The 25,715-nt window shown below is 45.3% G+C and overlaps 1 protein-coding gene across 2 annotated transcripts in view; it reads left to right on the top strand.

Annotated features, from left to right (window-relative positions):
- The window catches only part of KIF5C (kinesin family member 5C), a 170,807-nt gene that overhangs the window by 42,769 nt on the left and 102,323 nt on the right, over positions 1-25,715 (top strand). For both annotated transcript variants that reach the window (XM_004268242.3, XM_033425322.2), the window contains exons 2-3: positions 13,703-13,793; positions 22,011-22,084. In XM_004268242.3, coding sequence (XP_004268290.1) covers positions 13,703-13,793; positions 22,011-22,084 — 165 coding nt within the window. The remainder of the gene's footprint in view (positions 1-13,702; positions 13,794-22,010; positions 22,085-25,715) is intronic.

Here is a 25,715-nt window from a genome sequence, read left to right on the forward strand (position 1 = left end):
AGAGAGGGAGGGAAAAGGAGAGATATGAAGTGTGAGAGAGAGCAGCATCTCTTTGAGAGGCTCAAGAAAAGGCTTTATCGTGGGAGAGATAACATTTGAATCTTAGAGAATAGGTAGTGCTTTGACAGATAACAAGGTAAAGGTATCAGGTTGTTTTTCCAGTTAGAGGGAACAGTTGCAGCAGTGAGGTAGATGCAGGGAAGTTGCTGTGAGCACGTCACTGGAATGTTGGGCAGGGAAGGACCCACCTCTGAGTTGGTCCCGCATTGTGGAAAGCATCAAACTTATGTATAGTAGGTCATCCTAGCAAGTAATTGAGTGCCATCTTTTAGGAGCAGGGCCAAAGGTAGATGGATTTGGCAAAGGATGTAGAATGCACTGGAGGGAGGCGAGACAAGCAGACCACCTAGAAGGCTCTTGCACAAGTATAGGCAAAAAGTAATGATAGCTGAGATGCAAAGCAAGAGATAGGCTAAAGAAATGAACCACTGTTCTGTGGCAATGGTCTGGGTGACAGTGGTGAGGGAGGGCTGTGGGCAAGATGACTCTGAGCTTTTCAGTTTAGATAATTGGGGACAGTGGTAGAAAAAGGTGGTGGGGGAGAAGATGAGGATGAAGAAGGCAATGGATTCTCTCGTCAGCATCCATTGTATAGGGTATTTGGGGACATCTAGTTGGAGGTTTTAATCAAACAGTTGGTAACATGGGTGAGAGGCTCAGAGTTAGGAGGCGACTTTTGTGAGCCTTTTGCACACAACTTATGGTTGAAACTATGGAAGTGATTGAGCTCTCCCATGGGAGAGAGTACAGAAGAGGAGGGTGCAAAGGAGAAGAGAAGAGGTCCAGTGAGAGAGCTGGGGACATTCTTTTTTTTTTTTTTTTTTTTTTTGCGGTGCGCGGGCCTCTCCCATTGCGGAGCGCAGGCTCAGCGGCCATGGCTCACGGGCCCAGCCGCTCCACAGCAGGTGGGATCTTCCCGGACCGGGCACGTTGGCAGCAAGGAGAAGTAGCGGCAGGAAGACAGGAAAGGGTACTGAGCGACAGCGTGCAGTATCTAGGGAGACAGTGGGTCAGAGTTTCTCCAGAAGCCAGGGCTGCCGCATAACTCTAAACGCTGTATAAACTTTGAGGATGTTGCAGGCTGTCAGAGGGCTTAGATTTGATGATTAGCAGACCGTGGAGCTCTTTAAGAAAGCAGCTGAATGAGGACAAAAATTAGACAGCCGGATGTGAGGGGAAGGAGCGAGAAGTACTAGAAACAAGAGACCAACCTTCCTTCTAAGCAGTTTGATGGAGAAGGAGGGCTGAGATGGAGCAGTGGTTTGAAGGAGGACAAAAGGAAGAATAATTAACACACCAACTCCTTCCTTTTCTTGAAACGTGCTAATGAAGAGGGAGATACAGAAAGGAAACGTGGGACGAGAATGATGAACACAGCGTCCCTTCTCAAAGGAGAAGGCACCCACAAGCAGACCTTCAGATAACTGGGTGTATATTAACCCTAGATACAGTAGTTGAGCAAAAGCTGCTTGGAGTCATAGGTTTAAACAATTCCCTGCTGACCCATCCTAGGCTGGTGGTGAAGGAGACGCGTTTACCTTTGGTACCTTCTCCTGTCGTCCTGACTCTCCCTGTTCGGCTGGGAAACTCCTCCCCTCCCTGATTGTCTACTCAGAAATGAACAGTTGGTTTATCTCGGTTCTATAAACTAATGAATCTGATGAGCTAATTGCTGCTCCTGGCGGAACACTAGAAAGCTATTTCTTTTCTTTTTTTTTTTTGCGGTACGCGGGCCTCTAACTGTTGTGGCCTCTCCCTTTGCGGAGCACAGGCTCCGGATGCGCAGGCCCAGCGGCCATGGCTCACGGGCCCAGCCGCTCCGCGGCATGTGGGATCTTCCCGGACCGGGGCACGAACCCGTGTCCCTTGCATCGGCAGGCGGACTCTCAACCATTGCGCCACCAGGGAAGCCCCTAGAAAGCTATTTCTAACAGCCTTCTGGAACCATACTAGTTTCTCTTGTTGTCTGATCCGTTAATGGTTCACATGGTGGAACTTCAAGTCAGGAGGAGCGGCGTGGGCAGGCAGAAGGAAGTGTTGGGAGACTTTGCTCTTTAAATCCCAGCTTGTTTGTGGTCACCCAGACCTTCCAGTGCCTTAAGTGCTGACAAATATGGTGCCCTATCCTCCAAGTAAAATTAAAATTTTTTAAAAGATGCAAGCCTTCTGTGTCCACTGCACTTAACACGGCTTTTTTTAGGCTTGCTGAATACAAGATTGTGGCTGAATTCAGTAACACTGAATCTTTAAAACAACAACAAAACATTTTTTGTTGTTGTTGTGTCCCAAGTACCTCATTTGCTAACTGGGTAAGTCTGCTTCCATGGGTCAAACTTCTGTTCTCCTAGATGACGATATAGTTTCATTAGATTGGGATGCATGAGCCTTATGCATCCTGAGTTCCAGCCCGTCCATTCTAGGCTTCGCTGGATGTGGAAGATCTAATGAGCTTGCATGGAGCAGCTCCCCTTTCTAGTGCTAATGCTCTCTAATTCAATGGGGCTGGCGCCCTAGGTGCCCACTATAACATAGCTACCCCAAACTTAACAACGGGTGCTGGTTTTGGTTAATGGAAGCATTCTATTTTGTGGGACATTCTTTTCTGTAATGTATGGGAGTCGTTTTTTCAGTAATATGTAAAAGCAAGCCTTATACTGCATTAAAAGCAAGGTTAAAACCTTAAAAGCAAAGTTATACTGCGTTCTAAACTCAAATGTGCGGAATTCTTAGAAAATCTGTAGTTGGAGACTAACTATGTTCTTGGAGGATCAATGACAAGATGCAATATGGTGTTATGGGTAGAAGGCTTGGCTGGGAACCAGGAATTCTGGATCCCAGTCTCAGCTCAAATTGTTGCTTTGCATATGGTCATGGGAAGTTATTCTTCGGAAAGGGAAGCTAATATTCCTGCCCAGCCACCAAAATCATGTGGAAGAAATGGAGATGAGGGACCTGAATATACCATAAAAGCAAAATTGCTGTCCAATGCATGGGAAAATTACAATTATGTAAGCTGTTTCTGAAGAGTGAAAAAATTAGTAGAATATTAGTTCTATTTGTAGTGAATATTTGCTGTGCACGTTTATCAGAAGTCTCTGTGCGCCCCATACCTAGTCAAGTGCAGGTCTGGGGAAAAGTTTTTATATTTCATTTTTTAACTAAAGGGACGAGAACATGTATATGTTAACCATGTGGCTTCCGTGTTGTTGGAGATGCCACCGGGAGTCTTGGCGTCACTGGGAGAGATTTGCAGAGTGGCAGTTGGACTGGATTGCCCAGTGCCTCACGAGGAAGCTGCCAGCAGGGCAGCGTGCCCCAGAAGGAAGACTCGGAGTCGTTTTTGCTCTCTTTCATTTGGCAAAATAAACCCTCCCTTCAATGAAATAGCTTTTCACCTTCTCTCCAGTGAGAAAGGTTTGATTTTTTTATTCCCCACGAATTGACTTGGCAGAAAATCAGATCTCCTGAAACAACTACAGCAGCAACTTTTATTCATTTCTCCAAGTATATAGAACATTGAGCTCACTCCAGTTTAAAGATGACCTCCTCTCATGCCCTATGTGGTCAAGACAGAAGCCACTCTTATAGGGAAAAATTCCAGAACCCCTGTGGTCCTCATTACTATTACAACATGTTAGAGCTGGAAACAGCCAATCTTTCACTTGTCAGAGAGGAAGAGACCCAGAAAATATAGGTAAATTGTTTAAGGTCACAAAGTATGTGTGGGACGAGGTCCTAGAGTAGAATCAATTCCTCTCTCTCCTAATCTCTACGTCTTGGTAGATTAGGGTACAGAACAGCTGAAGGGCAAAGGCTGGGTTCATTGTATTTTGATAAGAAATGAAAATCACATACAAATAAGAACCTTATTTTTGAAACACAGATCCCATTAATTTCTCTAACAAAAGTAACGCTTCTGTCTTCATTTTGTCCATTAACCAGGCAATAATTCGGAATTTCTTCATTGTCACTTGGGCAGTTTGCCTTCCCAGAGTGTTTTTTCATAGCTGTCTGTGATTTTGACAGTGCTTGTGTGTCCATGCAGAGGACTTTTGGCAGAAAGGAAAGAATTTGAGGCTGGTTCCCTACAGGAAGAAGGCTTACAAGATTCATGCTTGTGTGTTGCCTTTGTTCATTCTCAAGACGTGCAGAGGTTGGCATTGCCTTGGCAACTCCAGTGGAAGCCAATTGCTTCCACTGGCTTCACGGACGTCAGTTTTATTGCAGCCTCTCCTGGGAACAGCCTTGGCTTTGGCCAGAACTGGCACCAAGCTCCTTCCCTGGGGCACAGAGCCAGTGTGGGGAGGGAGATGGGAATGTCTGCGCCCAGCTCTGGCTTAGCATTTCTATCCCCGGTCACAGAGTCATCCCAGCGTAGGTGGGGACAGGCAGTGGAGTGGCGAGAAGATGGAGCTGGAGGGTTCAGCTGACGGGAACAATCAGGCTGACTGGCCTTAGGGTTTCCTTGTGAGACTACATTTGCAGATTGGTGGACCCAGGAGAGGATGTAACAGTGATGGGAAAGAGCTGGTCACTGCTGGGTATGGGATGCTTTGGCACAGGGAGGTTTCTTTCTGCTCTGGGAATTTGCAGGCCAGTTCCAGATACACGGGAAGGTAGGTGATGGGGTAAAGAGGAGTGAAGGGATGCAGAAAAAGATAGGGCAACTCCATGACTGCTAAAATCTTGGAGGTGGGGCACGAGTATGGTCAGTAACAACTGATGTTTCTGATACTCTGGAGAGAGACAATGAGTATGGATTCCGTCCCTCCCTCCAGCACCCCAGCACCATTTCACGGCGTCCTGGCACCCTGCATGCTCGTCTGCAGGCATTAGTCATCATCAGCAGCAGCAGAATTTTACTTAGCACCTACCCTGTACCGCTATGTACAAGACACTCTGCTAGGTCAGGATCTTCAGGAGCCTGGAGCCCTCATTTGTGTAGGCGAGAAATTGGTAATCCTCTGGGCAGATGTGGCCCCATGGACCCAGGCTTGGCAAGTGACCAGCACCTTTTGATGAAGAAAAAGTCACCTCTTTTTCTAGGACAGCGTCCCAAACCCACACCCTGTTAAATTTTCATAAGGATTTCAATCTCCACTCACCCACCCCCCGTCCCTGGTCTGGACATCAACCAAATGTGATGGCTCCATATTTGACAGTGATTCAACAAACCCCGAATCTCTTAGGACGTACTTACTGATTGAAAGAGCAACAATGTCTGGGATTTTGCCTTACTTTGAACCTTCCCAGAAGCAGACACTGGAACGGATTCAAATTCAAGTTTCTTTGGGAAGTGGTTCCTGGACACACTGATGAAGAGTGGAGAAGTGAGACAGGGAAGAGAAGGAAACCAACAGAGAGCGTGTCATCACGCCAGGTTACCACCACGTGCAATGGGAGTTCCATCCCAGTGGGGAACCCTGGGAGCCAGTTTGCAATACCTGCCTCAGAGTCACTCTCCCCTCCCCTTCCACCCCTGGGTGAGGGAGCTGAAGTGTTTACCCCAACTTCTGTCAGTCACTGGTTGAAGACCACTGGGCTGGTGCTGGGGAGGTCCTTCTGGCCTGCTGCGGGTGACAGAGAGGGCTCCAGCGCCAGAAGAGCCCTCAGGCATAGATGCAGATGCTGGAGGTCAGGCCAGTGTGCGTGGAAATGGTGAAGATTGAGGGGATATGGTCAGGACCCTGGAAGCGTCTACTTTAGGTTTGCAGTTGGTATAATCACAGATGTTTCCAGGAGGGTCCAAATCTGTAATAGCAAAGCTGGTGGGTCTACAAGTGCCCGTACCAGACACAGCTCCTCTGCTTTCCTGAACAAGCTTTATGACTGAACATGGAAATTCTATTTATTTTTAAAGAGTGTAGGAGATGGCCTTAGCACAGAGTAACTTTTTCGAGGACCGCTGGAAATTAAGTGGCCCCCGTGCTCTGTGGAGCAGAGCTCACGAGTCGCAGACCTGGGGGCCTAGATGCCTGAGGTGTGATTTGGCACTTGGGTGTGGTAGGGGCACCGGCATGCCAAGTCTCGGAGCTGGTACATGATAAATGATTATCACTTATTAGCATCCCTTCCTTTAAAAGGTCACTGCTGAGTAAGTTTGCAGTACAAATGCCCGGTGAAAATTGGCTCAAATTTTTCGTAACAGAATAACACTGACCATGTCTTGAGCATCTTCTGTAACACCAGGCGCTGCCCTAGATCCTTTACTTGCATGAGCACATCTAATCCTCACAGGAGGCCTGAATTGTGGATAATATTGACTCTGTTTTACAGACAAGGAAACTGAGCCTCAGAGAAATGGGAATTATACCCAAGTGTATTTGGCTTCATTTCCACTATATTTTGGTAGGCAGCCTTCTTTGGGCAACATTAAGTATTGGCTACTAGAGTGAGGAGTACAGAAACACCGTTATAAATCCTTTTATAAGTCCCCTCCTCCTGGTCCACTGTTCTCTTTCTTAAAGCATGTGGATGTGTATAATTTATAGTTTTCATAAGATGATTCATTCCAGGCCATTTTATAAATGTTAACATAACAGCACAGCAATGTGTTACAATGCCTGGGAACATCTCTGTGTCCATAATATAAATTAATATAAATTTTATGATGTAAGTGTCAATTTAAAAACTTCTCCCGATATCAGCAAGAAATACCACTGCCTGCCCACTAGGATGGCTATAATAAAGAAAACAGATAATTACAAGTGTTGACAAGGATGTGGAGAAATTAGAACCCTGATATGCTGCTGGTGGGAATGTAAAATGGTATAGCCACTTTGGAAAACAATTTGTCAGTTCTTCAAAAAGTTAAACATAGAGTTACTATATCACCCAGAAATTCCACTCCTAGTTACATTACCAGGAGAAATGAAAATATATGTCTACGTAAAAACTTCTACATGAATGTTCCTAGCAGGACTCACAATAGCCCAAAACTGGAAACAACCCAAATGTCCATCAATTGGTGAATGGATCCATGAAATGTGGTAAATGCATACAATGGAATTTTATTCAGTCATGAAAGTGAATGAAGTGGTTCATTCTACAACATGGATGAACCTCGAAAACATTATAAGTAAAAGAAACCTGTCACAAAAAGCTACATATCATATGATTCCAGGACAGGCAAATCTGTAAAGACAGGAAGTAGCTTAGTGGTTTCCCAGGGCAGGGGGAATTGAGAGGCTGGGGAGTGACTGCTAATGTGTACAGAGATTCTCTTTAGGGGAGTGAAAATGCTCTGGAATTAGACAGAGGTGATGGTTGCACAACCTAGTGGATGTTCTGACAACCACTGAATTGTACTTGCTTATTAAAGGGGTGAATTTCATGGTATGTGAGCTGTATTTCAATAAACAACACAAAACAAAACTTATTCTGGCAGAATATTTGTGTCAATAAAAAAATGAGTATCAACATTAACCCAAAGGCTTCCTGCTTTTTAGTTAATGTTTTAGAAACATTCTTTCAGATTGTTTGCCAAGCCCTGGACAGTTTATGAGTTTATCTTATTTGATTTATTCTTGTGCAAACTAATATAATGTTTTACTGATGTCTTAACCTTGGACGTCTTTGGAGTCCTTCAATTCAAGACAAATCCATACACCTTTCCGGAAGGAAGCACATCTGCCTTTCTCTCTCAGAGAAAAGAGATTTGGATGTTGAACACTTAGCTCCCAAAGTGAAAAAAAACTGCCATGTAAATGTAGGCCAAGAGCCTTGGTCTGTCTTGTTCTGGAGGACAGCGCCAGGTCTAATGCTTCAGGGATGCCGATTTTAAATCGATACAAGAACACAACTTTCTAACATTTGGAGCTAGTTGAGTTTCATGCAGGTTCCCTGCTGCCTCGCAGGGCTGTGGAGATGAGAGCTGTGCATTGAGAGGGCGTTGGATGGGCTGACTCTCAAGTTCCTGTTAACTCTGAGAGGCCATGATTCTAATTCTCCTGCTGTACTGCTCCAGCTCTCATAGCAAGAACTCTTTGTTGAACTAATCAATTGTATATTTGGAAATAATTTAGAATTGATGGGGAAGAAAGCAGGGGAAAAAAGTACCAGAGGCTCATGCTTGTTTCCTTGATGTTCAGAGAGAGCAATTGATTCTAAAGCCAGAACTCTCAGAGCATGACACAGGGAGCCAGGAGGTCTGGATTCCAGGCACAGACCTGCTAGCCACCTAACTGGCTGGGTGACTTTCTGCAGGTCATCTACCCTCTCCCAATCTCATTTGTTTGTCTGTAAAACACAATGCTGGGTTTGGACCAAGGACGTTTCGGCTCTGAAAAATTTTAGAATTTTTCTTAATAACTCCTTCTTTTCATAACAAGTCTTACATCTGCCTTTTCCTTGCCTCTGGTTGGCTTTCACCTGTTTTTAATTCCTTCTGTTGCAAGGAAGCCTTGCCATGTGCATAATGCCCACCGTGTTTCTTGCCAGTCTTGTCCTTCTTTCCCGATCTTAAGCCCTTCTTTCCTCATTGGGTTCCTGTCAATCCCAACTTCATGGTTAATGCTGTCTCGACTTCTGTAGGCTATGGTAGGGCTCTCTGTCTTTTGTTGCCTCATTAATCGCTTTGCTTCCATCTTTCATGTTAGTCCTAACATCTGCTGTTCCATGTGTCTCCTACTTTTCCAGTAAATCATTAGCTACCTAGGAAAACAGCATGATGTAAAGGAAGAACACTTGAAATTAGAGACTTAAAGTAATTTCCCCAAAGTAATAGAGCTGGTGATGTGCCTGGGCCTTAGTTTTCCAGTTTGTGAAATGGAGATAATAATACCTACCTCATGGAGTTACTGTGAGAATTAAAAGAGATAAAATATAAAAGGATTTGGATCACAGTGGCTGGTGATGGTGTTGGTGGACAGTCGTGAGAAGGTGGTCAGCACAGGAAGAACTTGTCATATTCTGTACTTTCAGGAGTGAAGTCACGCAAACACCTGGGATGGAGAGGTTAGTGATATTCTCAGTAATCACTTCCTCTACTCAGTGTCTGAAGATAATCCCACGGAGTGAGTTTAAATCTTGTTGTGGAAATTTAAGTCTTTTTTTCCTGTTTCTTTCTTTCTTAATAAAGATAGAAGAAAAATCATTTAAATCATTGGCCCCCTTTGGTCACAACCCTTGGTTGGTCTCAGAGATTGTTATTAGATTACCTCTTGATTATCTCTTCTTGGGCATAATTAATTTCAGTTTCCTTAACCTCTCTCCTGGTGCCCATTTTCTAAAACTTTAAGTGGGTCTTTTGCTTTCTTCTGTCTCCCAGAGTAATATTCCTTCCAGGATGGGGAACAGTTGTTGGGTAACAGGTCAAATGTATTAACAGACAGGCCATATAGTTCACAGACACTTTGCTCTCAATCACTTGATAGGAATTCTGGTGGTTTGACTTTTTTGTTTTTTAATTTTAACTATAAAAATGTAAGAACCATCTGCTGTTATTTTTTTGTATGTGATCCTGGTAAGTTATTTAGCTACACTGCTCCCATGCAATTAGCACTGCTCTGCGAGAGACTTCCATGGCAAAGCTGGGTTACCTTATTTTCAGTTGTAATGTATGTGGAGTGTGTGTCCCATCCAGGTTCCTTTCATAAATTGCAGCAGGTTTGCATAACATGCAATTAGGTCTTGGCATTTATATGGCTTCTGTCTTAGCCGGTTAGATGCTTTAATAGTAGTGGTCCATTTGATTGGTTGAGAATGGGTCACATAGTAATTTCTGTGGAGCAAACCAAATAGGGTAATGTAATAGAAAGTGATGGCAGGGTGGGGTGGGGCTGCTTTAGTTTAGCGTCACGGAAGCCCTCAAAGGAGGAGAAGTTGGAGTTGACATCTGGCAGGGGATGAAGAGACAGCCAAATGAAGATCTGTGGTGAGCCAAGTGAAGATCTGCAGTGAGAGAATTCCAAGAAGGTGGAAGCGTTAAGAGCAAAGGCTCTGAGCCGAGGAATAAGTACGGTACTGAAGGAAGTCCAGTGGGCTACGCTGTAGTAAGATGGAGGAGAATGCAGGGAGCTGAGGGTGGAGAGGGTCTAGTCTAAGTATAATAGGAGCCACTGGAGAATTTTAAGAGGGATGATACCATTTGATTTACAGTTCTAGAAAGCTCACTCTGCTAAGTGAAGATTGGATTGTTAGGAGCAAGAATGGAGGCAGGGAAACCGGTCAGGAGACTGTAGCTGTTGTCCTGATGAGAAACGATGGTGGCTTGGACTGGGGTTATGTGGTGTAGATGGTGAGAAGCGATAGAATTTGGGATATATTTTGGATTTGGAATCTATGGGACGTGATGGATGATTTTGGCATGAGTACTAGGTGATTGGTGGTGCAGTTCTTACTCAGACATAGAGGGCTTGATGGTTCTGTTTTGTCCAGTCAAGTTTGAGATGGCTAATGGACACCCAAGTGGAAATGTCTAGCAGGCGATTGAGTGTATGAATCTGGAGCTTGGGTGAGATTTGAAGGCTGACATGTTCATTTGAATCACAGAGAGGAGGCTGAGGTCTGGCTCCAGGACACACTGTCACTCAGAAGTCTGGAAGAGACATCAGCAAAGGTCACGGACAGAGTGGCCAGAGAGGTCTCAGAGGACCATGTGCTGAATAGGTGCCTGGAAAGGAAAGTGTCTCCAGAAGGAGTAACTGGTGACCTCATCATTCAGTTTCAAATGTTAGCACCCAGCACCCATGTTAAGATGTAAATCCAAAAATTTACTCTGCAGCTGCAAATGTAGTGACAACTAGAGCAAGCTGGGCCCATGGCCTGCCCACAGAAACCCTCAGCCACAGTGGGATCAGAAACAGGGAGACTCTTGTCTCCTGGGGGTCTTTGCTGCAGTCTCGACCAGGATTTGTGAGATTTTCATTTCTTTACCAAAACAGCATTGAGTGATGAGTTCGTTGTTATTTTTGCTTAAATGGCCGTTGTATATACAGCTGGCACACTGTGCCACAAGTCAGTTCTTAAAAATAAAAGCCTATGACCGCCTCAGTGCATGAAAAGACACATAAAAATGCTTACATTTTTAACTAATTTATGTTCTAATCCTGACAAGATAAGTCTCATAACAAATCATTTTCTAAATGTTCTCTTTTCTCGAAGGCAGTTTCTGTTTGGGAATTAACTTCAGCTTATGGAAAATTGTTATATTATGCGTTTGTCACTTGGTAAATGTGATACTATTGAAATGAAGAGTAGAGATTTCTTGCTTTCTACGTCTTTGAAAGTGAAAGCATAGCACACTCCAACAAACATTTTAAATTAAAGGGCAAAATTGGGGAGTCCTATTTTTTGTATCATATACTATAATTTAATAGGTCCTTTCCCCTGCTGTGTCAAGTGCATTTTCTCTAAAACCTAAAGCAGGATCATGCTGTACGCAAGACGGTTTATTTTGGTGATTCTCATCAAGTTTGGAGAAATGATGGATTTGTTTTAAATTAAGCAAAGCTGCATTTTCTTTCCAGAAGGTTCAGCGGACGACAAATACTTAGGCAAACTCTGTAAATGTTTATTCTAACCTTTTACACTACTGACATTTAGTTGACTTTTACAAATGGATAAAGCTGCTAAGAATATGGTGGGCTGATCGTTGGCAATAGATTGCAGTGAGGAGTATAATTGTGGTCATTCAGCCCAATACTAGATTCACTGATTGAATGAGACTTGCTGGGAACAAAACATCAGGAAATAATCCCTTTCCAGAATTTTAACAGAACGAATGGTTCTGCTGCTTTGTATAAAAACAAAATTTGATCGTACCTGAAAATTCTCCATTTTTTTTCTAAAACCAAGCTGGAAGTAGCTCGTTTACCTGGTTGGCGCAATCTTGTTTTTTTAAAGACGAAAGCTCGAGAGCACAGCCCTAACGCGTAGCCTCACCTACGTGTGGCTTTACCATAGACATAGAGGAGTGAAATATTAAGCCGGTCTGACAGCTGTGTGCTTCCTTTTGTGTGAAGGTTATGGGATGTAACAAGCCTTGTCCTTGGAACCCCCCGTGAGCGGTTATCTTTTCAAGGTGTCAGACTTGTCCTTGGGTGGTTCCCCGTGTCCAGAGCCACATGTAGGAGGTGCAGGGTGGGAGTGAAGGAGGCTCTTGGCTCTCTCCTCTCCTCCCTTCTCTTCTCCTGCCCTCCCTTCTGCACTTGGGGAAAATGAAGGTGAAGGGGCCGGGGGAAGACCACCCCTTGCCTGGGTGGTAATTGGTGGGGGAGAGGTGCTGTGATGGGGGGTTCTCCCGGGGAAAAGGCTGTGTCTGTCCTCCCTACCTGCTTCCCCAGTGTGCAGCACCGGGCGTGGAGACGCCCAGTAACTGCTTGTTGAACGCTGAGTGGTGGAGTGCAGGGCTCTGCACCTCCGGGGTCAGTAGCACCTCAGCAGAACCTCTTCCCTTCCCTCCGGCAGTTCCCTCCTCCAATCGCACACAGCCCAGTGTCGGGCCAAATCCCCAGAGCCCACACCTGGGGAGAGCACTTGATTTATATATTTATAAATATATTTATGTAGAGGCCCCCCTTTATCTCCAAAGCCTCCACGCAGTTAAGACACCACTTATGCATGTGAAGAAAACACTAGAGTAATCTAGGACACAGAGCAATAATATCTGGCTATTAAGAGCAGCTTCTTAGATCATGGCATCTTCCCACTGAATAAAATCCAAGTGCGTTACCTTGGCTAATTTCCTTTCCCATCTCCTCTTGTACACCCTCTAGTTCCTTGAGCACTCCAGGCCCCTTCCTGTCTGCTCCACCCTTTGCCTGGAATGTTCTTCCGCGGTTCTTCACCTTTCTGATCTTTTAAAGATCCACTTAACTGGTACTGCTTCACGGAGGTCTTCTTTGGCCTTCTCTCATCCCCTCTGTCCCTTTACGTTATTCCTAGGCATGTTGCATTTTCCTGTGTGTTTGCTTTCTTGTTCATTATAGCTGTCACATTTGATTGAATGTTCTCCAGGCAGGACTGTCTTCTGATTTGGTTAGCATCTAGTCTATGCCTGGATCAGAAGAAACTCTCAGTGACTAAATATTTGTTTAAATGCGTGAATGACGTGTCAACCTACATTTCATCAGAAAAGGTGCTTCAAGTAGGAAAAAAAAATGTTTTTCTTCTTTCTCCTTTCCGATTCTCAACATACAGTACACACACACAAACATGTCTTTCACGTTAGAAAATTTCCCTAGTCTTGGGCTTCCCTGGTGGTGCAGTGGTTAAGAATCCGCCTACCAATGCAGGGGACATGGGTTCGAGCCCTGGTCCGGGAAGATCCCACATGCTGCGGAGCAACTAAGCGCATGCGCCACAACTACTGAGCCCGAGTGCCACAACTACTGAAGCCTGCGTTCCTAGAGCCCATGCTCCGCAACAAGAGAAGCCACCGCAATGAGAAGCCTGCACACCACAATGAAGAGTAGCCCCCGCTCACCGCGCTTAGCCTGCGCACAGCAACGAAGACCCAACGCAGCCAAAAATAAAAATAAATAAATAAATTTATTTTTTAAAAAAAGAAAGAAAATTTCCCTAGTCTTGGTAAGGAACTGCCTTAAAGAGTGGGCTTGGTGACTTAGTACCTATGGTCTGACTAGTGCCATTAGTGCCTTTTCTTCCTAAGTGTCTAATGTGCTTTGCCGTTTCCTTCTAGCAAGGAAAGCCATATGTCTTCGACAGAGTGCTGCCTCCCACCACGACCCAAGAGCAGGTTTACAACGCGTGTGCAAAGCAAATTGTCAAAGGTAAGTGCTAACTCTTCATTTCCTCGGGGCGCTTCAGAGTAATGGAAGACAGTAAGTGGTATCCGCAGCCTAGGAATCAATACCCTTTGACCATAAGCAGAGGCCTGCTAATTGGAAACACTGAATTATAGCGAGTTCTGGCCCTGATTTGCTGTGATGTCAGGCAAGTTATTTAACTCCTCAATACCTCCTTTCCAAGGAGATTTCTTTTGCCACCTTTTGGGCAGTGTTATTCTGTCACCCAGAAGTTTAAAAGCAAGGTAAGCTATAGTCACGCTATTTCTGTAATGGTTCTAAAATACTGCTGAAGGTATAGTACCTCCTCAGGAGAAAAATATCTATTCTGAGACTCCAGTTGTGTATTTTTGGTTGATTTATTTTGTGCATCTGTCTCTTCAGAAAGAAGCTTTTTTTTCTTTTTTAATTTTAAATTTTTTTATTGGGGTATAATCGATTTACAATGTTGTGTTAGTTTCAGGTGTACAGCAAAGTGAATCTGTTATACATATACCTATATCTACTCTTTTTTAGCTTCTTTTCCCATATAGGCTATTACAGAGTACTGAGTAGAGCTCTCTGTGGTATACAGTTATCTATTTATATATAGTAGTATGTATGTGTCAATAGAAATGATCCCTGAAAGTATAGTCTTCAGGAAGAAGCTTTAAATGTGGGAAATTCTTGGGCATCAAGGAATTTTCTACAGCATCCTAAGATCACATTACCTTGCTGGTTAGTGAGTTGTTCTTGCTAGTCAGCATTCCTCAATTATACTTTCATCTAACCCACTTTCAAGCATGCCACCCAGATCCTGACATCTGTTCTTCCCCATAGGTAGCCTGAAGCCTGAATCTGTGTCTTAGAGATCAATCCTATTCTCTGGGACTGGCCTTGGTCCTGAAGGATCTGTGTCAAAATAACAGCAAGGAGACAAAGCAATTTACACGTTGCTCTACCTTGCCCTTTTAAATCGGGGGCAGGGTGGAGCTTGCCTTTGGGGAGCTCACCATCTGGACAGAGCTGAGGGGCATCTTTGCCTTTCATACTTTGCTTTTCATCATTAAATCCTTGCCTTCAAATTTGAATGCTGCAGCAATTGTGCTTTCACATGTCTTGATGCTGCCACTTTTATAGGCAGTGCTAGATTCAAAGAGTGAAAAGTAAAACAAACAAACAAAAAACCCCCAAACATCTTGTCATATTAGATCCACTTATTTTTAGAAGCTGAGCTGACTAACCTAACTACTTGAAATGCGTGAAAATCAGCCCTGGGTACATCTGTTAGATTAATTCTGACCCTGGACACCTGCGTGGGAGACGCCCATCAGAATGTAATGTTCCTTGCCTGAGGTGTATGGTTATTCACATTCTTGTTGCAGACAGCAATTAAATTAGACGCTGTTCACAGTAAGATTATTATAGAAAATTGAAGAGAAAAAATATGCCTGAATATGAACTTTTTTTGAATTAATCGTTTGGGCCTGTATCTGGTGGTAATTTTTGTCTTCTCTCTACTTCTACTCTTTTGCTTCTCTTTCTATCTAAACATATTTGCTCTTTCTTTCTGGAATATATAGTTCTAGTTTGCTTCTAGTCAGCCCTCCTTCCCCTCTATTGTCAGACTCTTTCATATTTTTATTAAAGTAAGATTAATCACATATGAGCCAGAATTTCCTTCTTTTTCTCTCCTCCTTCATTATCAGATCTAAATAGTATTTACTACGTGCTATGCTAAGCGTTAGGGCCATTTAAACACATACCTGCCCTCTCTAAGTTCACATTGTAATTAGAGATGGATACACTCTGTTTTTTAAAAATCCTGTGATTAACAAACAATAATAATAATCTTTGAGTCTTTATTTACTAGATAAGTTTGGGTCCTTTCAGCGCTTGGAATTCTCTATAATATATGAAATGTCAGAAATGAGCAATCCCTGGGGGGTTCCTGTGGACACCCTAACTATGGATAACTTGAGGCCCAAATATATAGTGAGCCACAAAGAAAACTATTTAGAATAAAATCGGGACTTCCCTGGTGGCGCAGTGATTGGGAATCTGCCTGCCAATGCAGGGGACACAGGTTCGATCCCTGGTCCGGGAGGATCGGATCCCACATGCCACGGAGCAACTGGGCCCGTGTGCCACAACTGCTGCGCCTGTGCTCTGGAGCCTGTGTGCCACAACTCCTGAGCCCGCGTGCCACAACTACTGAAGCCCGCATGCCTAGAGCCCATGCTCTGCAACAAGAGAGGCCACCGCATTGAGAGGCCCGCGCGCCGCAGTGAGGAATGGACCCCGCACTCTGCAGCTAGAGACAGCCCGCGCGCAGCAATGAAAACCCAACGCAGCCAATAATTAATTAATTAGTTAATTAATTAAAATAATAATAATAGAATAAAATCAGGCTCTGACATGATATAGTAAACAGACATTTCTTGGGCACCATACATATAACACGAACATACTCATTTTGTAGCAATAAAGAGTATCTTATTCTCCCTTGAAAGAAAATTATTAGGGGCATGATGAAGACCAAGTTTAACTTTTTTTAATATCCACTGAGGCTAGTGTGAGGGGAAGTGGCTGTGTATTTCTGCATCAGCAAGATAAAATGTAGGCATATAAGAAAGAACTGCTTGGAATACATTACTAGGTACAGCTGAGGCATCTGTGGCCATGACAAGCCCTATTTACATCAAGTATGGAAGGTGGTGCAGTGGAGGTCTTCTTTTTCTAGAGGCCAAGAATTGAATCAAATGACTTCTAAAGGAAGTTTAAATCGCGGTCTCTGTGATTCATGGTAATGTAGTGGACTGGTGAGCTTTCTTTTCAAGTCTATCTAAACCCTTAATGTTTTTGAGATCAGGAAGACTCCTTTTAACTGGACAGCTTTATTCTCTCTCAGTCTTTGCATTCCCTTCAACTTCACTGAGTTAAAAAAAAATATTTCGAACATTTGATTGTAGAATCCTGGCACCTCCCACGCTCCCCTTTTTATCTGGTGTGTATTTCTCAAAACATCTTCTGAAAGAGTCTGTAGAATCTCTTCCAGTTCTTCTAGAAGAGGTTATAGGGTTTGTGAGTACCAGCATGGTAAATAGAAAGGCTCCTATGGATGCCCTAGGAATTAAAAACCATGGTTACCGGACACTATTACTGAAATAAGAATAACTGCGTCCCAGCCTACAGAAGCCACCCCTGGCATTTGCCTTCCAAATTAGCTGGATGTAGACCATCCAGTGCTAGAGAAGATGGTTTCTTGTTTTCCAGTTCTAATTTCTTTAAATTGCATTCATTTAGTTGTTTCTTTCATTCATATTTTTATGAAAGTATATTAGGTATTTGCCATGTGGTAAGTACTGCTAGGGACTGGAGTCACCAAGGTACATAAGACTGCAAGAATCTTTGAGTATAGGGAAAGAGACAGACGCATGCACAATTGTCATACACGTGGGGATTATGTGCTTTAGGATGGGTGTGTGCAAAATGCTATGGGAGCACAGAAGAAAGTCACTACTGGTTTTGGTGGGTAGAGAGGAGGATTGGAGAATTAAGGCTTCTTGGAAAGGTTGCGTTCTGAGGAGCATAGAAAATGCAGGGTGGTACAAGCAGAAGAAATAGCAAAAGCATAAAGACCCAAATTATATGGGCAGCTTAGAATGGTACAGGGTGCATGGCTATGAGACCTAAAAAATTAGACTGGACCAGAATTTGATAGAAATTGAAGGGCTTTATCTTATAGGTGATGTGGACCCATTGAAGAGTCACAAGCTTAGGATATTATCAGATCTATTTTATTATTTTATTATATATGACTCTTAAGAAGAATTATATTTATTTAGCTGCTGTTATCTGTCAGGCACCCTGTATGCATTTTACATATGTTATTGCATTTTAAATCTTTACAACTTTATGAGGTGTGAACATTAGTATTCCCTTTGTACTAAAGAGGAAGTTGAGGTGAAGTAACTTGGCCAGGTCGTTGAGGGAGTAGTGAAGCGAGGCTGGGCCTTGAACCTGAGTTCGTCTGACTTACTTGAATTTTACTATCCTGCCCCCACTTTTCTGGTGGGCCCATAATGAGCATTTGATAATTATTTTATGAGTTGTTCCTTTTCCATCAGGCCATATGGACCACATTGCAAAAAGACAGGGGTAGGAATGGCGGTGGGGAAGGGGAGAGGGGAGAGAACGGAGACTGGGTTCCAGAGCTGACAGGTGGCCCTGGCTGTCTGCCGATAGTGAGACACACTTCCACTCTGAAGACGCTGCACGCCCTCACCTGGGCACAGTGCCTGCCCTCGGACTGGTGGGGCCAGTATCCTGGTTGGCCTCTGGCATTTGGCAGAACGGTCTCTGCGTTCTCTGGGCACCGCCTGCCTGAGTAGTGTGGTTGGCTGGCAAAAGCCTTAGGATTCCAAGCCAGGGATGAGTTGCAGCCACTATTGCCAGGGGCTCTGGTGCCACGACCAGGCCACTGTTCACCTGGAGAGTCGATAGGAGGCCACAGCAGCCTCCTCAGGCACCCTGGTGCGTAGGTATGATTATGTCTTCCCCAGATTCTTACCTGATAATGGAACTAACTCTACTGCTTCAGCAAGACCTGGACTCAGAACTAATAAAACCTAGGATGGAAAGCTTGGGTCTAAAGGCTGCACCGGGAAGCAGCAAGTATTTTCAAGGACCCCGTTCCACTCCTCCCTCCCAGGGCTCTTCCCACCCGCTGTGGACTCTCTCTTTTGGGTTTGCTTGGCTGCTCGATGGACGTGTGCTGTGCTCGTGGGGCGCCGCTGGCTGTGTGGTATGAGCTGAGGTCACATCACGCCAGACTCCATCACAAAGAAAGGTTCTGTCCAGCTGGGCTGGTTCCTGGCTCTGTGGCTGGTGTATAGAAACAGTCATTATGTTATGGCGGAGACTCTGAAACAAATGCTCTCCTCGGCCCCAGGACCTGTCCCTCAGCGTGATGAAAGTGCCTTTCTGTGGGCTGTTTCTGCGAGAGGCAGGCGGGTTGGTTGTGTGGCTCAGTGGCACCGAGCACAGGCCTGTTCCCTCATCTCTCTATGCTTGGCGGGTGTCCATCTCCCTGTATCTCAGTGGTCCAGCCCCAGATGCACTTTTGTGCTGCACCCCCCTCCCGGCCTCTCCTCTCCTCTCCTCTCATAAGCAAATACAGCCTCAACAACAAACAAACTCCCCCAGACCTGGAGTTTGGAAGAAAGTAGAGAACACTGGGTTTGAAGAGTTTCCTGTTTTCTTTTAAAATTACCTTCTGATTCGGAATCCAGTTGATAGAGGGCGGCATCAGCCCTGTTCAACCTTGAGCACCAGAGGTGGGTTCTCCAACAACAAATTAATTGTAACATGATTCTGAACACTTTAAAGGCCACACGGGGGATGGTCAAGTTAAGCTGTGACAAAGTGAGAGAGTGGCATGGACATATATACACTACCAAACGTAAAATAGATAGCTAGTGGGAAGCAGCCGCGTAGCACAGGGAGATCAGCTCGGTGCTTTGTGACCACCTAGAGGGGTGGGATAGGGAGGGTGGGAGGGAGACTCGAGAGGGAGGGGATATGGGCATATATGTATTTGTATAGCTGATTCACTTTGTTATACAGCAGAAACTAACACAACATTCTAAAGCAATTATACTCCAATAAAGATGTTAAAAAAAAAGGCCACACGGAGTTTGTCCTAATGGGCTTCTCTTATGTGTTCTCTTTTTCTCAAAAAAAAAAAAAACAACTAAGAAATTGCCTGCAGTGTTGAAATAGCCGCAGCAAAGAATCAGGGATTCTCCAAGTAAGAGTCTCGTGTGCCTCTCAGCTCTCTACCCCAAGCAAGCGATGCTGTCCATGAGCTCTTGTTTGCATATGTGTGCCCCAGTCCTTAACCTGAGGGAGTTTGGTGAGCGGTGACTCCCTAGGAGTTAGGAGGATTGTGCATTCTCTTAGCGAGGGTGGATTTGGAGGGGTGGACTGAGCCTGGGGGTTGTCTGCGGGGCAACATTCAGATGCCTTGGTCCCACGGCTTCCTGGCGGAGGAAGAAGCAAGTGCTGGGTTTTCTCCCATCTGCAGAGCTGGGTTCTGAGCTGAGGTTTCTTCAGCGTGGGGCAGTTGTTCAGGGCCGCCTGTGTGGTGCAGGCGAATGAGTAGGGTGGCCAGTGGCTGCGATGAGGAACCCAGGGAGCTGGACCCCTGGCCTTGGCTGCCGTCTTCCTGCCCCAACACCTGAGGTAAGGGGTCGTCCCAGGCTACTTCCTCCACGGGGACTTAAGAAAGAAAGCCCTTTCAATGTGGGGGGGAGAGGTTTAGTCTCTAATAAACAGGAGCTTTAGCGCTGGGATTGTGGCTGGCATTCTCATTGTCTGGAGTTGTTTGTGCCATGGATATGTAGAATTTGAAAACAACCACCAAGGGTGGAGACCACTTTCTTTGGTCCCTGAAAGCCTGTCACATTTGTGGTTGTGTAGAAACTCTTCACTCCGGCCACCATTTTCAGACTGTAGAAATCTTTTCTCTGGGCAAGTTGGCACTTTTGAGAAAACTGAAGCCTGAACCTCCAACCCTTACACTGTAGTCTTCACGTTTTTGCTTCCCCCGTTACCAGGGAAACCATTACCAGAAGTTGGATACGTGCGAAAATTTTCTCTCTCTCAATATAGCTTGACACAAACTCTTGAGGGCTGCCAGGATTTAAAAAAACTGCCACTTAATTTTTCTTTTTTTAGCTACCCGAGGGAAAATCCTGCTTTCTTTTCTGATCCCAGTTCACACTCCAAAACCTCAGACCAGTACAATGTGCATTAAAATTTTTTTTAAAAGACCCAACAGGGGCTTCCCTGGTGGCGCAGTGGTTGAGAGTCCGTCTGCCGATGCAGGGGACACGGGTTCGTGCCCCGGTCCGGGAGGATCCCACATGCCGCCGAGCGGCTGGGCCCGTGAGCCATGGCCGCTGAGCCTGCGCGTCCGGAGCCTGTGGTCCGCAACGGGAGAGGCCACAACAGTGAGAGGCCCGCGTACCGCAAAAAAAAAAACAAAAAAAAAAAAGACCCAACAAAACAACAGAAACTAACTAGCATCATAAAATTGAGAGAGACCAAACAAGCAAACCAGCCAACCTAATCAGGGCCTGAAATAGATGGAGCTGATTGGCTGGCTTGATTTTTCTGTAAATGGCCTTGGAGAGGACACCCCCTTATGGGGCTCCTGTCCCCACCCCTCCGTGCTTTTAGGAATGAGGACTTCCTCCCTTTATATAGAGATGGTGGGTCAGGGAATATTAATTACGCATCATTCCGCTTTCAGTGATGTTTATGTGGATGAAGTAGGATCGAGGGAAATGAGCACTAAATATATTTTAATCACCTTTGCTGCTTTGAAAGAATTCCCACAGATAATCGTCAGCTCATAGCAGGGTCAGTCCATCTGTCCGCACGCCTCCCCTCGTCCCTGGATGAGAGAGAGGGAAGCGGCCTGCAGCGTGGGGCACAGTCTGCTTCTTGTTTAACTAAAAGAAATTCCCGATGCTCTTGGGCCAGGGTCATCTCGCTAGCACAGTCACTGAAAAAACAGAGGCCCTAAATTCGAGTCAGGGCCCAGTTGGTTTCCGGGCTGATCGGATTGTCACCGTGTGTCTCAGCTTATAGAGTGGGACCCTGTCCCCCCAGCTGTGGAGTAGCTCTGCTCTGAAGGGGCTTAGCACGGCCTTCTCAAGACACCTCCCCAAGGAGCCTGCCGGGGCCAGGGTTTAAACCGACCCAAATCAGATCTTCAGGAGAGAAATCCTATTCTACACCTCACTCCAGACACTCAGGGCACGATAATGTTTTGGGTTTTTTTTTCCCACCTCAACTGATCTCAAGAGATCAACGTGGAGAAGAAAACTCAAATACCTTTCTACTAAAAAGAAAATACACTGCTCGATACCTGTTTCGATTTTGATGTTACCAGGAGAAAGTGTGTCTGCCTCCTTCTTCATTAATATATTCTGTAGCCATGTGAGTCCATTCCTTTTTATTTTGTGGAGCAGTGGAGGCCCTCGTTCCTGCTTTTATCTCACAATTCTACTTAAAATGCACGTGGAGTTGAAATACATCATTTGTGTGAAAAATGAGGTGGGCCATTTGGAAAATGCAATTTTAAAACAGGCAACCAGCACTAGCATGCAATCAAAGTAACGAGTTAATTTTAATTTTTTTTCTTGCTCACAGATGTCCTTGAGGGTTATAATGGGACAATTTTTGCGTATGGACAGACATCATCAGGAAAAACGCACACCATGGAGGTAAGGTTGCAGCGTGCTGTTATGTCGTCTCTGAGATGACTGAACGGAACTGGTGCTTCCAGCAAAATGCGAGGTGCATGCGGCTTTTTGACTGGGCAGTAGATGGTTAAGGGATGGTTATGTTCGTGTCACAATTTTTTGTGTCTTCGAGGAGTTTTAAAAATATTGTTGAGTAATAAAATCTCAGGAGTTTAGTATTTTAGAAAATCCTTTGTTGATAGCTCTGTCAAAATAGGAATAATAAATTCTATTTAAAATAATCATCGATAATCTAAACAGTGGTGTGAGTATCCCTGTGGACTGCCGCCCCAATCTTACTGAGAAAGTCTGCTGTGAAAATCATTTAGTCTAAGAAGGGCCTCTAGGGAGGTGAGTCTCTTTTTTTTTTTTTTTTTTTTTTTTTTTTGCGGTACACGGGCCTCTCACTGTTGTGGCCTCTCCCGTTGAGGAGCACAGGCTATGGACGCGCAGGATCAACGGCCATGGCTCACGGGCCCAGCTGCTCCACGGCATGTGGGATGTTCCCGGACCGGGGCACGAACCCGTGTCTCCTGCATCAGCAGGCGGACTCTCAACCACTGCGCCACCAGGGAAGCCCGAGTCTCTTCTGAATAAATGAAAAATGGTAGGTCAGAGGTTGAGAGAAGTTGGCTTGTGGACCAAATGCAGCCCACAGACATATTTTTGTTTGACCTGCACAGTGTTTTTTTTTTGTTTTTGTTTTTGTTTTTAATTGCAGGCAGTGTTTAAAATGGGATGGTTTCAAATAATTCTAAGTGTCCAACTTTGGTTGAAAATGCTGAAGATCTAGCAACTCTGGGTGAAATTTCACCATAATATAAAGTGTAAGCTTCACTGGAGCAGTGCTCTTCAATGTCTTGTTCACCTTTTGACTTACATTGCTATTGTGTGGGACCGTGGTGGTCACCTAGGAAGGCTTCGATTAAGTATTTGTGAAAATGATAGCCTCATGGTGGCCCTGGCTGACCCACGTTTGTGGGGCTGGGCCCTCCACGCACATTGTGAGCAAGTGTTCAGCATCCTTCCCCACAGATTTACACACCTGGCCTCTCTGTGCACTTCAGGGTGTGACACCAGCTCTAATTGTTAGCCCTGGAGCTCTGTGGCTCCAGGCTGTCTTCCAGATGAGGCACGCCTGCAGACAAAATTGGTCCCCTTTACCTCTTCTTTTCCTGCTTTTTGCCATGGATCGGACTCCTGTGTGGTCTTTGGGGCTGGATAATTATTCTAAAGGCTGGGCCCGCCTGACAGGTGAGGAGAGGTGAAGAGCACTTATAAGAAACTACACAGAGGACGTTTGGGGAATTCAGCTTACAAGCAGCAGGGTAAGATGAATCCTTAATCCTTCAAGCTTATGTTTTTCATTTACTGTCCCCTCTTGGGAATGTCACCGAGACGCTGCTGCAGCATCGGTTTAGCTTATGAATCATTGCTATTGAAGAAGAGATTTCAAAGGCTCGAGGCTAAAATCCTCAGGGCTCTGATGTTCTGCTCACACCGATTTCAAGTGTGGGGTGTGCCTCTGGGGATCTCATTCCTGTTGTGTTGACTCGCTTCCCCCCCATTTTGCTGGAGACAGAGTGGTTCAGAGATTGTACGGATTAAAGGAAGCACGAGGTTTATTTGCCACCTTTTCTAGACGGAGCAGGACTGTTTCCTGACACCTGAGCCTTTCCGTCTCTCTTCTCTGCATCTCACATCCTACTGCAGTACTCCTTGGAAATGGTGGTACAGGCACGGCCGTCCCCACTCTCCGGCTCTGGCCCCTCGCCTGTCTCTCCTCCTGGGCCCCAGACCCTTAACCTTCTAGGTGCTAGAAAAGCCTCAGTGGCATACATTTCCTAAGTTCCACCCACTCCAGTAACCATGGACAGAACCTTCTTCATGGTTCATAAGGCATGAGAGAGAGAGAGAGAGAAAGAGAGAGAGAGATTGATTGATTGATTAAGAGATGGCTTCTCATGAGGGAATCATTCCTTAGTTCTTTGGAAAGTTACCAAACAATATACAATACAAAAAAGGCAATATTTAAAATCCCCCCACATCTTACAAAAACGCCTCTACGAGTGACCTTTTAAGCTTTGGGATTAATTCGTCTTTGGGAAATACAAGGTGTTTGCTAAATGTCAGAAATTTAAACTGTAAACTATCAAAGGAGAGACCTGTCCCCAGAGTAAAACCTTAGTTTGTGTTTTGTGTGTATGGCAGGGGTAGGTGGGTGTGAGGAGATGGCAAAGAGGTATGCCAGCTCTTTCACACTAAAATTGGAGACGTCTTATTAAATGAGGGCATCGCCAGCCCTCTGTGACTCACGGTGTCAGCCACGCAACTCCTGGAGCAGTGCTGTGGGTCCAGAGGGAGCCACGGGACCTAAAGGGAATGGGATTCTGTGCGGGCCACTCTAACAGTTGCCTAAATTCTGTCTGCTTTCCATCCTTGCCAGTTTTAAAAGGTTGCTAGTCATGAGCTGCTTTTCTTTATCGTGACTTTGAAGGATCACATGCTTAGGCCCACAGGAGGAAGGAGAGGGGTGGCTGTGGGTCCTTTTCTAGCACCTTCTCACCCCCTACACACACTTCATCTGACTCTTTCTGTTGGGTGATTTTAGGTTGGAGAAAAGGTAGGGGATATTTTAGAGGAAAACAGAGGAAAGGAGGAACCCCAAGCTGAAATCCAGAGACTGTAGGAGACCAGGAAACCCAGGATCCTGGAATGCAATTAAATTTAAAAAACCCTGCAGGGCTCTCACCATCTGAAAGGAGGATTTTATGTATTCAGCATTACACATTGTGATCTTTTAAAGGCTTTTGCAAGGGGCTGTTAACTCCCTGAATGGACAGAAAGTGTCACATTTAAAAGCTGTTTTTCATTTTAATCCCCTCCATTTTGGGTCTGACATCCAGTGGTGATTCCATACCTTCTCCTGAGGGGAACAAACAGATGAGCCGACATAAAATTGGAAAGATTAGCTTCTGAAAATGGCGCGTTTCAGGCGGATTTTCAGTGCAAAGAGGAAATACTTGGCAGTGTTGGTGCTAAGCTCCATAGGACCCTTGGTGCACTGGGCCCTGGCTAGGCTCTGGCGGGCAGTGCTCAGGGGAGGGTTGGAAGAGAGGTCCCTGGGTGCCGGCTGCCTGGGGAAGAGAGGGCTGGGCCTTTGTTCGGCGCGGGAGGCTGGGAAGGGCTTCTCTCGGCCCCATGCCGCACTTTGTGGCCCTCTTCTGCACACGGATTTAGATGGATGGAGACACGCAGTGTTTTTCCTTCTGCCCAAAGGGACACCTGGAGGCCCTGGAAGGGTGCGGGCTGCTCTGCTGCGAGGAGTTGCCAAGTGATTTTTAATGAGCCTGTCTGAGAGCATTGGTGCTCTTGCGCTGACAGGCCCCCTGCTCTCCCATCTTAAGTGTTTCAGGAAACTGTCCTGCTTGGGAGGCTGAGGCGGCCACTGGGGCTGGAACAAAGGGAGTCTTGTTCTGTGGCCAGTGGCCTGGGTCTGCTTTCTGCTTTCACGTGTGCTCCGAGAAGGCCACCTTCAGAAGTGGGAAAACTTTTTGAAGAGGATGATACAGGATGCAAGCATTAAAATGTCTCTTCTTTTTGCTTTCTGGGA

This window comes from Orcinus orca, chromosome 7 (assembly GCF_937001465.1).
Source record: "Orcinus orca chromosome 7, mOrcOrc1.1, whole genome shotgun sequence".
Taxonomy (NCBI): domain Eukaryota; kingdom Metazoa; phylum Chordata; class Mammalia; order Artiodactyla; family Delphinidae; genus Orcinus; species Orcinus orca.